The sequence below is a fragment of the Brassica oleracea genome, chromosome C9 (genome assembly GCF_000695525.1).
Source record: "Brassica oleracea var. oleracea cultivar TO1000 chromosome C9, BOL, whole genome shotgun sequence".
NCBI classification, from domain to species: domain Eukaryota; kingdom Viridiplantae; phylum Streptophyta; class Magnoliopsida; order Brassicales; family Brassicaceae; genus Brassica; species Brassica oleracea.
Genome location: NC_027756.1, coordinates 53843086 through 53857595, shown reverse-complemented (window position 1 = coordinate 53857595; position 14510 = coordinate 53843086). Strand labels below are relative to the sequence as shown.

Sequence of the window (14510 nt, the reverse complement as noted above, 5' to 3'; positions counted from 1 at the left end):
CCCTAAACCCTTGGAAAAACACTAAACATTTGGATAAATCCTAAATTATAAATCTTAAACACTAAACTCTAAATCTTAAAAATAAATATTTTTTTTTAAATAATCTTTTTTTAGAACTATTGTTATTTTTATTTATTTAATTTTTTATTTTTTATTTTAAAAGCATAATATAATTTGGCAAATTATTTTATTTTCTTAATTAAAAGATACTAGATCTAAAATGACAACTTTCTATTGGTTGGTGAACCTAAAGAAAAAGTCAAAAATCAGCTAAGCCTTAAGAAAAGTATCAACCTTTTTGCATCTCACAGCTTTCGAATATTCAAGAGAAAACCTCGAGCGAAGTGATTGTATTAGATTATATTTCTAGACTTATAGTGATTAAAGACCTGCATCATTATTGTCAACTGGACATTAACTTCATTATCATCGCCTTTTTCATAAAAGAAACTTAATCAATTTCTTAGAAATCTAATACAAATCTACAGCCTGAAACTCAAATCTTCAACTTTATTTGCAACGAGACATGGTTATATAATCTACTAAACTCATTAAATTTTGAAAGACACATGTCAACGAATTTGACACGACAATAATAAGTAGTGATCAACATGTCAAGAGACCCCATCGAATTAATCAAAAATATTTATTAAATTTCGTTGTTACATGAGACCCACAACCATATGACATGGGTCCCCTTCTTTTGTTCTTCAAACTGCCCAGAGAAAGTTGCAGAATCCTTGTCAAAAACCCAAACAAAAATAAAAGAGAGGACACATAAAACGATACAACAGCTTTCTTGTCTCTCTGTTTTGTCAATTATCCTCACAGGTACTGTCTTACTCTTGTTCACAAATGAATCAAGATGATGACAATAAAGTCTCTTCATCTTCTACTCAATCTAGATATTTGTTTCTTCCATTAATTTTCGTGCTTCTGTTCTGAGTTGTATGCAAATAATACATGCCTAGGGTATACAAAAACGTATAAACTCATGAAAATCATTAAAATTTGTCAAAAAGTTGCAAACAACATGAACATGTTGGATTGGCGATGAACCATATTTACTTATAAAAATTCTCACTTGTTAATGGCCTTTGTGGAGATATTGTGGAACCAGAGTTCATAGACATGTGACTGTTTCATAGGTTGTTGTGTTATGTTTCTTTTCTTCAATTTTTTTCTGTTCTGCTTTTTTCTGTTCTGTTTTGTTCTGAATATGTGTTCTCTTTAGAGTTAAATTTTCATCAGGAAGAGGTTTGATCTTTTAAGTTATGTGTGTGTTTGAAGAGACGTATATGATATGTGAAGATTATTTTCAGGCTAGTGTGGGATCAAAAGATGTATCGACTGGACTAGTTTACTCGCATTTCCGCGGTTACTAGGATGCTGTCTGACTGAGCTTTAAGGTTATGGGTTCATTTGCCGGAAAGTGTGAAATCGTTGAAGAGAAAGAAGACCACCAAAACTCATTTACTTACTCCACAAGATCACCAACCATTCCACACTCAGGATCAAGCCTCGTTGACGACAAGGACCTGGAGCGACCGGTACTAAAACTAGGTTACAGAGGGTCACTAGAAGATGATATCAACCAACTCTTCGAGTCTATAAGCATTCGAACATCCGGAATGATTCCTTCTTACCAACTCGGTGCAACCAGTAGCAGTAGAAACAACAACAGTCCTTTGCAGCGTAATGCTCGATCACCAAGCAAGACAGTAGCTGAGATTAAAACAGTCTTTGAGCCACCAGCGACATTAAAACAGTCTTTGAGAGATTTATGCGTCACCAAGGCATCGGAAACAGCAGCTAGCAAACGGACTACTCCTAAGCCTAGCGGCAGAGCTGGTGAAGAAGGAAAAGCTGTTATTGTCGAGTTACTAGACGAGGCTCAAAGCAGTTCAGCTGAGAGTAGCATAGCGCAGCAGCTACGTCTTCTTAAGATAAATTCTTCGAGCCAAAACTCTATGTATTGCGACGAGATGGTTTTAAAGAAAGACAAGAACTGGTCTCTCGATGACGCGGAGTTGAGTATGGCTAAGAGGAGCTTCGGTACATCGTCTCCCGGATCAGTGAACAATAAGACAGTGGTTGGATTGAAGTCAGTTAGGAAAGTGAAGTTGTTGTATGCTAATACACCGACTTCAACAATAGTTAATGGTAAGAGAGTGGCTAAGTTAACCAGAACCATTCCACGTGTTGGCGGAGGAGCTAAACCGGCGCTAAGGAGTAAAGATTCCTTGAAGAAGAAGAAAGAGGATACAAATGTGTATGATGAAGTAGATGGCTTCTATGATCCCATTGCAAAGGAGCTTCTCTGCCATAGATGCCATTTCACTTTGAAGAACACTTCAAATAAAGATGAGCCTTCTAAAGAGTCTGTTCTTGAGCCGAAGACAAGTGTTAAGGAAGGATGTTTAGATGAATTGGCTTCTGATTTCTCCAGCTCAAGCTATGAGAGCTCTCATGAGATCAATGAGACTAAGCTTGATAAGATAAGAAGGTCTCTGGATTTGACGAATCCGGAGAGCTCACTAGGGTTTGAATTCGGTAGTAAAACCCTAGTGAAACGTGTTGAGGAAGATATTCTATCCGGCAAAGAAGCTGAACAGAAGGATTCTGTCTACATGCCGGAACAGAATGTGGAGATTGGTTCTTTCAGTGAGAAATCTGTTGTAATGAATCCAGATAGTCCTCCAAACAAACTCATCTTAAACAGAGCAGCCCCTGAAGATGTCAACGAGAACTCTGAAACCGAAAACAAATACAACAGCTCAAGCACTAGCGAGGAAGAACAAGAACAAGGACAAAGCAACGATATAATGACAAGATCTAGCTTCGGAAACAGACCACATATGTCTAAAGATGTGAGATGGGAAGCTATTCAGCATATAAGGGCACAGCATGGGCTAGGTTCATTGGGACTAAGGCATTTCAATCTTCTGAAGAAGCTTGGTTGCGGAGATATAGGAACTGTTTATCTGGCTGAGCTCACGGGAACAAACTGCTTGTTCGCTATAAAAGTGATGGATAATGAGTTCTTGGAGAGAAGGAACAAGATGTCTAGGGCACAAACTGAGAAAGATATTCTCAAAATGCTTGATCACCCGTTTCTTCCGACGTTATACGCTCACTTCGTTTCAGATAACTTGTCTTGTCTGGTTATGGAATGTTGTCCGGGAGGTGACTTGCATGTCCTAAGGCAGAAACAGCCCGGGAGGTGGTTTCCCGAACCAGCGGCTAGGTACCTTGTTTCTTACGGTTTATCTGTTAAACTTTTTTTTTTTTTTAAATTAGTTAATTATGCTATTACAATTTTTTTTTAAAATCTTGAAAACTAAGCATGCGGGTTCGGTTTGACAAATATCTTGCTAAATTGAACTTGAAAATTTTGGTTCGGTATTCAAATAGTTCGGTTTTAAATTTTTTTACTAAAACTAATCAAAGTTTTTGGTTTTGATTATATTTCGATTAAAATTTTGGTTTAATTTCGGTTAAATTTAGGTAATTTTGGTTGGTAAAATTTTGGTTAATTCAGTTAGTTCGGTCTCAAATTTTTAGCGTATGATTTGTGCATGTAATCCCAAATTTTTTTGTTACAGGTTCTACGTCGCAGAGGTGCTTCTTGCGTTGGAGTATTTGCATATGTTAGGGGTTATATATCGTGACTTGAAGCCAGAAAACATTTTGGTACGTGACGATGGACATATTATGGTGACAGATTTCGATCTCTCCTTAAGATGTACCGTGAGTCCCACGCTACTAAACTCATCATCTCCGCTCCACAGAGATGCCATGATGAGACTCTCTTCAGGTAGCCGCACAGGATCTAGCTGCATCGAGCCATCGTGTTTCCGACCTAAACTCTCCCGCGGGAACAAGAAAAAAGCCAAACAACACCGTGTAATGATGAAAAAACTCAAAAAATCCGACCTAACCGCGCGGTTCAAGTCGTTACCTCAGCTGGTGGCGGAACCGACAGATGCGAGATCAAACTCTTTTGTCGGAACACACGAGTATCTCGCCCCCGAGATCATCAAAGGAGAAGGTCATGGCGCAGCGGTTGACTGGTGGACGTTTGGGATTTTTCTATACGAGTTGCTATACGGGAAAACGCCGTTCAAAGGAGCTAGTAATGAAGAGACTATAGCTAACGTTGTGCGTCAGAGCTTGAAGTTTCCTGATAACCCTAACGTGAGTTTCCAAGCTAAGGATCTTATAAAAGGGTTGTTGGTTAAGGAACCTGAGAACCGGTTAGGGACGGAGAAAGGAGCAGCGGAGATAAAACGGCACGCGTTCTTCGAAGGCTTGAACTGGGCTTTGATACGGTGTGCGATACCGCCCGAGCTTCCGGATTTTTATGACTATGGAGTTCCGAATCATGAAGGGAAAAGTAATTACTTGGATTGCAAGGCAGTTGGGGAACATCTTGAGTTTGAGTTATTCTAGAAAGAACCGTTCGGTAAAGAGAGATGCATGCATGCAGAAGCTTCCGTTGGTTAAGCATCTCTTGTATCTCAGGTTATGTAATCACTTTGTGGGATTAATTTTATTTTGTAATGGTTTTGCTAAACAATGTATTGTTACTTGGTTTTAAATATTTTTCAGAATTAAATTAATTAAAATGCGTTTGGAATAATCTTTTTCTTTCGCTAAAAAATTTGGTGCATTATAATTAAACGCGGCAAGAATTTTGTTACAAAAACTTAGTGCAAACACATTCAGAAATTCTCATAATAAATCTCACATGCGAAGAATCTTTTCTTCTAGAAACAAAGTAGATAGGTGAGACAGCCCTATTGTCAATTTTCATACTCAGCATCACCAAGCCTAGTTTTTCAGCAACTTAAAATTATTATTTTTTAATAAAAGTCAGTTTTATATTTAAAGATGTTCGTGTGTTTATAAAAGAGACGATTATAAAAAAATTAGCAAAAAGGATTATCTCATAAAGATATCAAGGTATCTCAATGAAAACCAAATTCCACCCTTCCCCTAATTTTATTTTATTTTGTATTCCTAAGATATGCACTAAAAATCTGCTATTGAGATGCTATTATTAGACATTAATTTGTTTTATACTAGAAATCTCGTGAAAGTAACCGGGCCTCGTGGTCTGGTGGTATAGGAACCTCGGCTGAGGTGCCCGCCATCACGAGTTCGAGCCCCGACCACAACGGATTTAACATCCCTTCCGTTGGGGCGCTGGACCCTCTACGGGGATAGTTGAGAATGTACCATATTGCTATTATTTCTTTTATTTTCTTAGTTTATCGGATTTGTTTGTGTTTTTAAAAAAAAAAAAAAAAAAAAAAAAAATCTCGTGAAAGTAAAGAAAGGTGCATGCATCAGATCTCAATAACAAAGAGGTGTGTAGAAATATCACGTGGTCTACACTCGACACTACACAGAAGAAGAATAAGTTTTGTTCGGAATAATATTTGCGGAAAGAAAAAATTGAATATTGGACGAAGGAAACAAAGGTAAAAAAAATGGACGATGGGGAATTGTGAAAATGTGGTGGGGGACCCCACTTACACTGATCTTTAAGCAATCGCTGGTTCGTCCGTTTCGCAATTCGCAAAACTACAAATATAAACAAATTAAAAAGGGAAAAAAACAGAGCAAACCCGCCACTCGTTTTCGATTTCGTTCCCAGATTTTTCTCACTCCTTGTAGATCTCACAGCTCTCTCTCTCTAGGAATCGCCGGAGAAAACGAGAGAGAGAGGACATGGTGGTGGTTCATGGAGTGTCTCTGACTCCAGGTGTTCTCGTCTCATCCTTCCCTCTTCCCCCCTTCTCTTCTTCCAATGCGCGATCTCTCAACTCCACCGTCTCTTTCTTCCTGAATAAACGCCCTCTCTCTCGTAAGCTCTATTCCTCTCTCTCCATCGTGATTTGAGTGAGATCAAACCTCATGCTATGTATAGTTTCTGGATTAGCTTTAGGATGATTGTTGAAATTGAGTATTTGAGTCTTTTCATTATTATCCAGATACCTTGATTAATTTCCATGTATGTAGGGAAGATCTTCGCTGGGAATCAATCTGCTAAGTTTAATTCTAAGTCACAAGCCGTCTCGAAGAAAGTCCTAGTACCTGATAATGTTGATGATGGTGCTTCCTTGGTGACTGATGATGCTCTACAAGGTCCCAGCAGCGTTTCACAAGCACCACAGGTGGATATCTCATCTTTGCCCCTTTAATCTGTGTGAATTCTGTATGCAGAGGCAAAATTGTTAACCTATTGTGAGTTACAAATTTGTAAATAACTAAACATTTTAATATGCCGTTTTTGTTTTTTTTTTTTTCCTTTGGTAGATATTAAATCTAGAAAGTCAAACAATGGAAGAGGACGGCACAGTAATAACAGAAGACCAAGCGTCTGTTTCCGTTAATTCGAGTAGGGTCGTCAAGGAGAAAGAGGTGAAGCCAAGAACTGTTCCACCACCTGGTAATGGGCAGATAATATATGAGATAGACCCCATGTTGCAGAGTTACAAAGACCATCTTGATTACCGGTAAAATGTTTTTTTTTCTTCTACGTGCTTCTTCTAGTTGTTTCTCCGTACAAGTTTGTTGAAAGGTTGGATGTTGTTGCTACTTTTGATTCCGCTTAAGTATTCTGCGTTTTTTTTTTTTGTTGTTGGCTACAGTTATAAACAGTATAGAAGATTGCGAGAGGAAATAGACAAGTATGAGGGTGGTCTGGAGGCATTCTCTCGTGGCTATGAAAAGTTAGGATTCTTGCGCAGGTAACTATTAGCGGCCTCCTATAGCTCTTAAGTAAACATTTAAGTTCACGCTCATGAAATGCTTGGTACATTAGAGCGTAATCGTTGTTGACATCTATTAGTATCTTTTTTGCTAGTTAAAGAGTCTGATTGTAGTCAAACTAGTAGCCAAGCAAGTCTTCATCATCTACAAAATTACAGGTTGAGCACCAAAAATATTAGCAAGAAGTAGTCTTCAGTGATGCTACTATGCATTGCTAATATATGATTATTCTTAGCTTCACCCTTTTCCACTAAAAAACTGAAGTCGAGTTTATAAGACCTGTCCCTTTCTTGAAGCCGTTAGAGATTTTTGGTTATGTTTTATCGCTACTAATGTTCTGTTTCAATCGTTCATTTGCGATTTCAGTGATGCCGGTATAACTTATAGAGAGTGGGCGCCTGGAGCTAAGGTTTGTTTGTTTCTTTTAGTTTTCCGCTAGAAAATTATACGTTGGTGTTCTTCATTCACATCTCTATTGCAACGTTTACTTCTCGAATGTATCTGTATCTGTTTCTGTGTTATGCATGTGATTTATAACTAGTTTGGTCGTTTTACTGATTTTCTATCCTTGCCTGTTTCAGTCTGCATCACTAATTGGAGATTTCAACAACTGGAATCCTAATGCAGATATCATGACTCGTGTATGGCCTATCGACTACTTTGTTTACATTTCTTATGCTTGGTAAACTCATATAATGTATAGTAGATTAGGACGGATGATTATCTCATCAAATCTTCTACAGAATGAATTTGGTGTTTGGGAGATCTTCTTGCCCAACAACACGGATGGTTCGCCAGCAATCCCCCATGGCTCACGTGTAAAGGTAAATAAGAAGTTGCTAAACTGGTGAATGCGTTTATTTAAAACTTAGACCAGCACCAGATATAGAAAATGGTGAACGCTTTGGTTCTTCTTAACACATGCGTAGGAATGCAAAAATAAGTAATACCAGTATGAATGGATTCACACTGCCTTGACTAATATTCTACATGTCACGAGTATATATTTGAATAAATCGAGATCAGTCATTGCCTAGTGTGGGTCGGAACTTCCTGATAATGTTATGTAATAATGATTAATTTTTTGATACAAAACTCCAGATTCGTATGGATACACCATCTGGCATTAAAGACTCAATTCCTGCTTGGATCAAGTTCTCGGTGCAAGCTCCAGGTGAAATCCCGTTCAATGGCATATACTATGATCCTCCAGAAGAGGTAGGGTTTTGCAGTCCTTTGATAATTATCTTGTGGATCGGGTTATAGCCAGTGCTAGTTTGAAGTTTATAAGATTCAGATTTATAGACACGCCGCTAGTATGAATGCAGTCATGGATTGATTAGTCTTAGATGATCCTAAAACACATAATTTTATTGTTTAACTAGCAAATTCGGCCATCTATCCTTCCTTCTGTTATGAACAACTAATGACATATGTTAAACCCCATTTAAATGTGTCCTTACAGTTTGTCATTGGCGTTCTTATAAACTTCAACAAAAAGTTTTGGCTGTTCCTTTATCTTTAATTTATGGACTAACATTTATAAATTTATTTACAGGAGAAGTATGTATTCAAACATCCCCAACCAAAGAGACCTAAGTCGCTGAGGATTTATGAGTCACATGTTGGCATGAGTAGCACGGTTCGTGCGGCTTCTCTCTCTTATATAATTAGGTTTTCATCTTTAACAGCTGTGTCCCAAACTTCTTTACAAGTATCAATCACAATGCTTATTTCTTCAGTGTGTGTCTTTTAAGCACAACGACATAGATCCAATCCAGCTGAAAGAATTCTAAGAATTACAAAATGTATGAATATATGAATAGGATACTTTTCACTGCGATGATGCTTTTTGCACTTCCCCATTTTCTACTCTGTAAATATTGTATGAATATATGAATAGGATACTTTTCACAGTGATCTTGTTATGCAGGAACCGATGATCAATACTTATGCTAATTTTAGAGATGATGTGCTTCCACGTATCAAAAAGCTTGGCTACAATGCTGTTCAAATCATGGCTATACAAGAACATTCATATTATGCCAGCTTTGGGTATTATTCTTACCTGAGTGAGCTCTACTAAATCCTATCTGTTTGCATTTAATTTATTGCTGTAAAAAATATTGCATTTGTGCCATGATGCTATCTGTATCTTCAAGCAGCTAGTAGTACAGGGATCTCATACTTATTTGTTATTTCTTACTGAGGATCATGCATGTTTCTACTGTGTATGCCAGATACCATGTCACAAACTTCTTTGCCCCTAGCAGCCGTTGTGGGACCCCAGAGGACCTAAAATCACTGATAGATAGAGCTCATGAGTTAGGCCTGATCGTTCTGATGGATATCGTTCACAGGTAATAAAAAATTTCATGAAAGCAAACGAGCAGATACACCTTTTGGTCGTTTACTAGTCATTTAATATTGTTAGACTCTAATCCTCCGCAGCCATGCTTCAAAAAATACATTGGATGGACTGAACATGTTTGATGGAACTGATGCTCACTACTTCCACTCTGGACCTCGGGGTTACCATTGGATGTGGGACTCGCGTCTTTTCAATTATGGGAGCTGGGAAGTATGTAATTTCTTCCCATATTTTAATCAAAATATTGTGAGGAGACTTTCGTCAGCACCTTTAGTTAACAGTCACTTTTTTTTAGGTGCTACGGTATCTTCTTTCAAATGCTCGGTGGTGGCTAGAAGAATACAAGTTTGATGGATTCAGATTTGATGGTGTTACCTCAATGATGTATACGCATCATGGACTCTCGGTACTTCAACCTTTTCGATAGTGGATAGCTAACTTCTGTAGAAGCGTTTTATTTTACGTTTTTTTTTCCAGCTTTTACACTTGTCAGACGTTGGTTCATTGGCCTTCTATTTTCTTTGGTTTTCGATAGGTTGGATTTACTGGAAATTACACCGAGTACTTTGGCTTGGAAACTGATGTGGACGCTGTGAATTATCTGATGCTGGTAAATGATATGATTCATGGGCTCTACCCTGAAGCGGTTACCGTTGGGGAAGATGTAAGTTTTATAAAAGCCTTCGTCACAACGACCGATCTGGCTAATTTGTGATTTATGCTTATAATATTGTTTCATTCAGGTTAGTGGTATGCCAACATTCTGCATTCCTGTCCAAGATGGTGGCGTTGGATTTGACTACCGTTTACACATGGCCATAGCTGATAAGTGGATAGAAATTCTCAAGTGAGCTTCTTTTCGGCTTTCTTTGCTGCACTTTCTTTTCACTGCATCTTTGGTGAAACTGAGTAAATATTACTCTCCTCCTTGTGAAGGAAGCGAGATGAGGACTGGAAAATGGGCGACATCATTTACACGCTTACCAACAGAAGGTGGTCAGAGAAGTGTATTGCATATGCTGAGAGTCACGATCAAGCTCTTGTTGGTGATAAAACAATTGCCTTCTGGTTAATGGACAAGGTATAATAGTTGTCCATATTCATTTACCTAATTCTTAGGAATTATTTGAATGGTGTTTGTTTGTTTGTTTCCAGGATATGTATGACTTCATGGCGGTAGACAGACCATCAACTCCTCTTGTTGATAGAGGAATAGCTTTGCATAAAATGATCAGGCTTATAACCATGGGATTAGGCGGTGAAGGCTATTTAAATTTTATGGGGAACGAGTTCGGACATCCAGGTATATATTAACTAAAGCTTTATTTAATTTACCTTCGAGAGTACATCTCTTCATCTTCTCCTGCAAATGTTCAGAATGGATCGATTTTCCCAGAGGCGAGCAGCGTCTTTCTGATGGGAGTGTGATTCCTGGGAACAACTTCAGTTATGACAAATGCAGGCGCAGATTTGATCTTGTAAGTTCTCATAAGTACAATATATATATAATATCAAGACATGCTTTGCTGTGTTCTGATTCAGAAAATAAATTATGTATAGGGAGATGCGGATTATCTTAGATACCATGGACTGCAAGAGTTTGATCGGGCAATGCAAAATCTTGAAGAGAAATACGGTGTAAGTCTCCTTCCTTGTTAATAAAAAACTTTCTAGAGAATCTCGTTAGTGCAAGTCTGACTTTTACATTGTAAGCAGTTTATGACTTCGGAGCATCTTTTCATATCAAGAAAAGACGAAGGAGATAGAGTAATCGTGTTCGAAAGAGGTGATCTGGTCTTCGTCTTCAACTTCCACTGGACCAGCAGCTACTTTGATTACCGCATTGGTTGCTCCAAGCCAGGCAAATACAAGGTATATTCACATCTAGCTCTAGCTTGATTGTGAAAACAGATTCATAATCTAATCTCTTTCTACGATTGTTCACCAGATCGTATTGGACTCGGACGATCCTCTGTTTGGTGGATTCGGCAGGCTCGACCGCACGGCAGAGTATTTCACATTTGTAAGAATACTCAAAAGACCATTTGAATTTAAAGTTTATATTCACTGCGAAATGTTCCAATCTCTTGACCAATTACGCTTCATGCAGGAGGGCTCATATGACGGACGACCCTCCTCGTTCATGGTCTACACACCATGTAGAACTGCCGTGGTTTACGCTTTAGCAGACCGTGATGATGGTCTCGAGACTTTGGGTCCAAAACCGTAAGCAGAGAAGAGAAAGAGTGTGAACAAAATGTCACTGAGAATGTAAAGTCTGTAAACGAAAATATCTAAAACACTAAACCGGAGATATAGCTCTTGATTAACTAAGAAAGCCAGTTTGTAATAACCGGAATAAACCGATGTTGGGCCGTGAACGGCCCAGCTGGTTTGTCTTAAAATTGCAAAAACGAAGCTTGAAAAATCACATCCTTATATCTAGGCATGGGCGTTCATTAATCGGATCGGATTTGGGTCAGTTATTTTCGGGTCCGGGTCTTTCGGATCCTAAATATTTAGATTCAATAAGTACTTGAAAATTTTTGGTTCGGGTTCCAGTTGGTTCTTTTCGGGTCTGGATCGATTCAAGTCTATAATAAAAATACTCATAAAATACCTGTAATTTTTCAGATTCATATCGAGTTCGGATCGGGTTCAGATATTTAGAATCTGAAAAATACATGACATATCCAACTCCATCAAATTTAATCGATATTTGTCATATATATATATCTAAAATTTTACAAAATAACTAAAATGAACCCAATAATAATTACAATAAAATATTTTAAAACCCTAAATTTTACATTTTAAAATTTCATATTACTTAAAATGTTACAAAATAATAACAAATGTTATTAACAAAAGATATTTCGATTAAATTATAAAATAATAGGATCGGATCTATTCGAATGGGTTCTTGTTGGATCCAGATCTATTCGGATTGGTTCCTTTCGGTTCCTGTTCTTTCGGGTAAAATAAATTTAGACTCAAAAAGTACTTGTAAATTTTTGGTTCGATTCCGGGTCAGATATTTTCAAGTCGGTTCTGGTTCGTTTTTTCGGGTGCAAGTTAAAATGCCCTGGCAGATGAATAGAAATGAACCGGTCTGGTTCAATTCTTAATTTGGTTGCGGTTTAGACAAAGGTAGTGCCTCCAGGTCACTCACACACCCTTTTTACTTGCATTATTAGTCGAATAAAGAATCCAACGGTCATCGTAGATCGCATCTGATAAACGGCTCAAAAAGCAAAAAAAAAGAAATCTCTGTGAGAAGAAGAAAAGATGCAACCGACAGAGGCGACGCGTCCGGCGACGGCGGATCAGAGCCGGCGTCTGAAGGACGAGCTATCGGAGAGTATGAGCTTCAGCAGCCAAATGAAGAAGGAAGACGAGGAGCTGTCGGTGAAAGCGTTGTCGGCGTTCAAGGCCAAAGAAGACGAGATCGAGAAGAAGAAGATGGAGATCAGAGAGCGAGTTTTAGCTCAGCTCGGCCGTGTTGAAGACGAGACCAAACGTCTCGCTTTGATCCGCGAGGTTTGATCTACAAATATTCAGTTGGATTTAGGGTTTTTCAATTTTTGCTAGGTTACAGAATTTTGGGAAATTTTTCATTAGTTTCTAAAGATGAACTCTGGATCTCAAGCTTAAACCTTAGTTGTGAAAGAAGAAGCTCGTCGTCTTGTTGGTGGATAATGTATGTTCGGTGGTTAATTGCATCAGGAGCTTGAAGGATTTGCTGATCCCATGAGGAAGGAAGTTACTTTGATCCGGAAGAAGATTGATTCGCTTGATAAAGAGATAAAGCCATTGGGGAATACAGTTCAGAAAAAGGTAATTGTTTTTTCTCTCTCTCTGGGATGCTACTTAAGAACTAGGCTAAAGGTTGCAGCCAAACACCTAAGTTTCGAGATATAAAATGGTCCTTGTGGACTATCAAGATCTTATATAATTGAACAATAATTGGAATATGCTAAGCTGTGTGTTTTCATGAAGTGTAGGAAGTAGAGTACAAGGACGCACTTGAAGCATTTAATGAAAAGAACAAGGAGAAGGTGGAGCTGATCACCAAGCTACAGGAGGTTACTTCTTTATCATCTCACTTCTCCCTTACTTTTTTTTCCTAGTGTTTGAATGAATGTTACTTATACCTGGTCTGATCGTACCACATGCATATGGATGGTGTGTGTTTAGTGCTACGTATTGGTGTGTAGTCTTGAAAACTGATCTCTGTTTCTGAATTGAGCATACGAATTTCCCATTACTTTTCCTTTAGAGAACCTTACAAAATGTGGATAAAAGACATTTACACCGTAGACTTGTTCCAAGACTTGGGAACGACTCTCATTGCAATAGGGGAAGTCGTAGTATTACGGGTTTTGGAATCTAATCTCCGTATTGGCCATTTCTAGAGTTGTATGATCCTGACTCTTCAATGGGTTTCAAAATTTTAGTACCTAAGATCAGTATAGAGACTCAGTATCAGAACTCCCCATGTTTGGATGCTCTGCTTTTGTTTTTGTTTTTGCAATTATTTTCTTCCAAACTAGATGCAAACACATGATTCTGGACACCTCTTTTGTGCAAGTCAGACATCCAAAGAACAATCATGCGCTTTTGTTTTTCTTGTCCATTTTCCATTTATACACTTGCGCAGTAGTACTAATCTGTGCGGCTGAATCTAAAACGTTGTTTATGTTCACCTTGATTGTGTTCTTGTGATGGTTTTGAGACAGAGACTTAACAGTGTCTTCTTCTTTTCTTAATGATTGAGCGTAGTTGGAGGGAGAAAGCGAGAAAATGAGATTAAAGAAGCTGGAAGAGCTAAGCAAGAACATTGATCAAACCAAAGGTTAGTGTTGGACGAGCAGACTCACTTGGATTGGGCTATATGTGGTAAATCATGGTTAGAGTATTTTCTTTGTTCTTCCTTCTATCACTCTAGTCGTCTATCAAATATCATATATATAAATATAAAATAAAAAGTAATAGTGAATGGTTTTGAACTCAGGTGTTTCAAAAAACATGTAACCAGTTTACAATGTCAAGACATTATCGATGTGATTTGCAAATTTGTACTAATAAATGTAAAGAACTATGTTTGTGTCAACTTTTATGCATATGATTATATCATGAGGCATCTCAATTTTCAAATCTCTCTTGATCATATGTTAATGAAACGGCCTAATCTATCTGTACACGAAAAAATGTTCAGTGTGTCATGGAACGTAAAGAATATATATATGATGCTAATTATTCTAAACGAAAATCATATTTTCCTTTCAACTATGTTGTCCTAGACTAGTGTGTTACCAATCAACTTACATGTGCAGACGAATCCTTGAAGACCTTAACT

At 37.9% G+C, this 14510-nt stretch overlaps 3 protein-coding genes across 4 annotated transcripts; all 3 read left to right on the top strand.

Annotated features, from left to right (window-relative positions):
• Positions 1 to 728: 728 nt before the first annotated feature.
• On the top strand, positions 729 to 4627 carry LOC106313245 (serine/threonine-protein kinase D6PKL1). Its single transcript, XM_013751011.1, has 3 exons — positions 729 to 831; positions 1323 to 3247; positions 3606 to 4627. Exons 2-3 carry the CDS (start codon positions 1413 to 1415, stop codon positions 4450 to 4452), a joined length of 2682 nt encoding a protein of 893 aa, XP_013606465.1. The 5' UTR covers positions 729 to 831; positions 1323 to 1412; the 3' UTR covers positions 4453 to 4627.
• Positions 4628 to 5573: 946 nt separating this feature from the next.
• On the top strand, positions 5574 to 11582 carry LOC106318630 (1,4-alpha-glucan-branching enzyme 2-2, chloroplastic/amyloplastic). 2 transcript variants are annotated; one of them, XM_013756689.1, is made up of 22 exons: positions 5574 to 5872; positions 6028 to 6182; positions 6325 to 6524; positions 6660 to 6758; positions 7147 to 7189; positions 7362 to 7421; positions 7524 to 7604; positions 7882 to 7998; positions 8339 to 8422; positions 8714 to 8835; positions 9021 to 9140; positions 9232 to 9361; positions 9447 to 9557; positions 9687 to 9815; positions 9895 to 9998; positions 10088 to 10232; positions 10307 to 10454; positions 10529 to 10629; positions 10712 to 10789; positions 10868 to 11023; positions 11100 to 11174; positions 11262 to 11582. In XM_013756689.1, the coding sequence occupies exons 1-22, from the start codon at positions 5737 to 5739 to the stop codon at positions 11379 to 11381; spliced, it is 2514 nt and encodes an 837-aa protein (XP_013612143.1). In that variant the 5' UTR covers positions 5574 to 5736; the 3' UTR covers positions 11382 to 11582. The 2 variants fall into 2 exon arrangements, with proteins under 2 accessions (XP_013612143.1, XP_013612144.1); XM_013756690.1 differs by having other exon boundaries at positions 5615 to 5872; positions 6033 to 6182.
• Positions 11583 to 12362: 780 nt separating this feature from the next.
• On the top strand, positions 12363 to 14308 carry LOC106313242 (myosin-9). Its single transcript, XM_013751006.1, has 4 exons — positions 12363 to 12691; positions 12878 to 12988; positions 13156 to 13236; positions 13934 to 14308. Exons 1-4 carry the CDS (start codon positions 12440 to 12442, stop codon positions 14009 to 14011), a joined length of 522 nt encoding a protein of 173 aa, XP_013606460.1. The 5' UTR covers positions 12363 to 12439; the 3' UTR covers positions 14012 to 14308.
• The last annotated feature ends 202 nt before the right edge of the window (positions 14309 to 14510 follow it).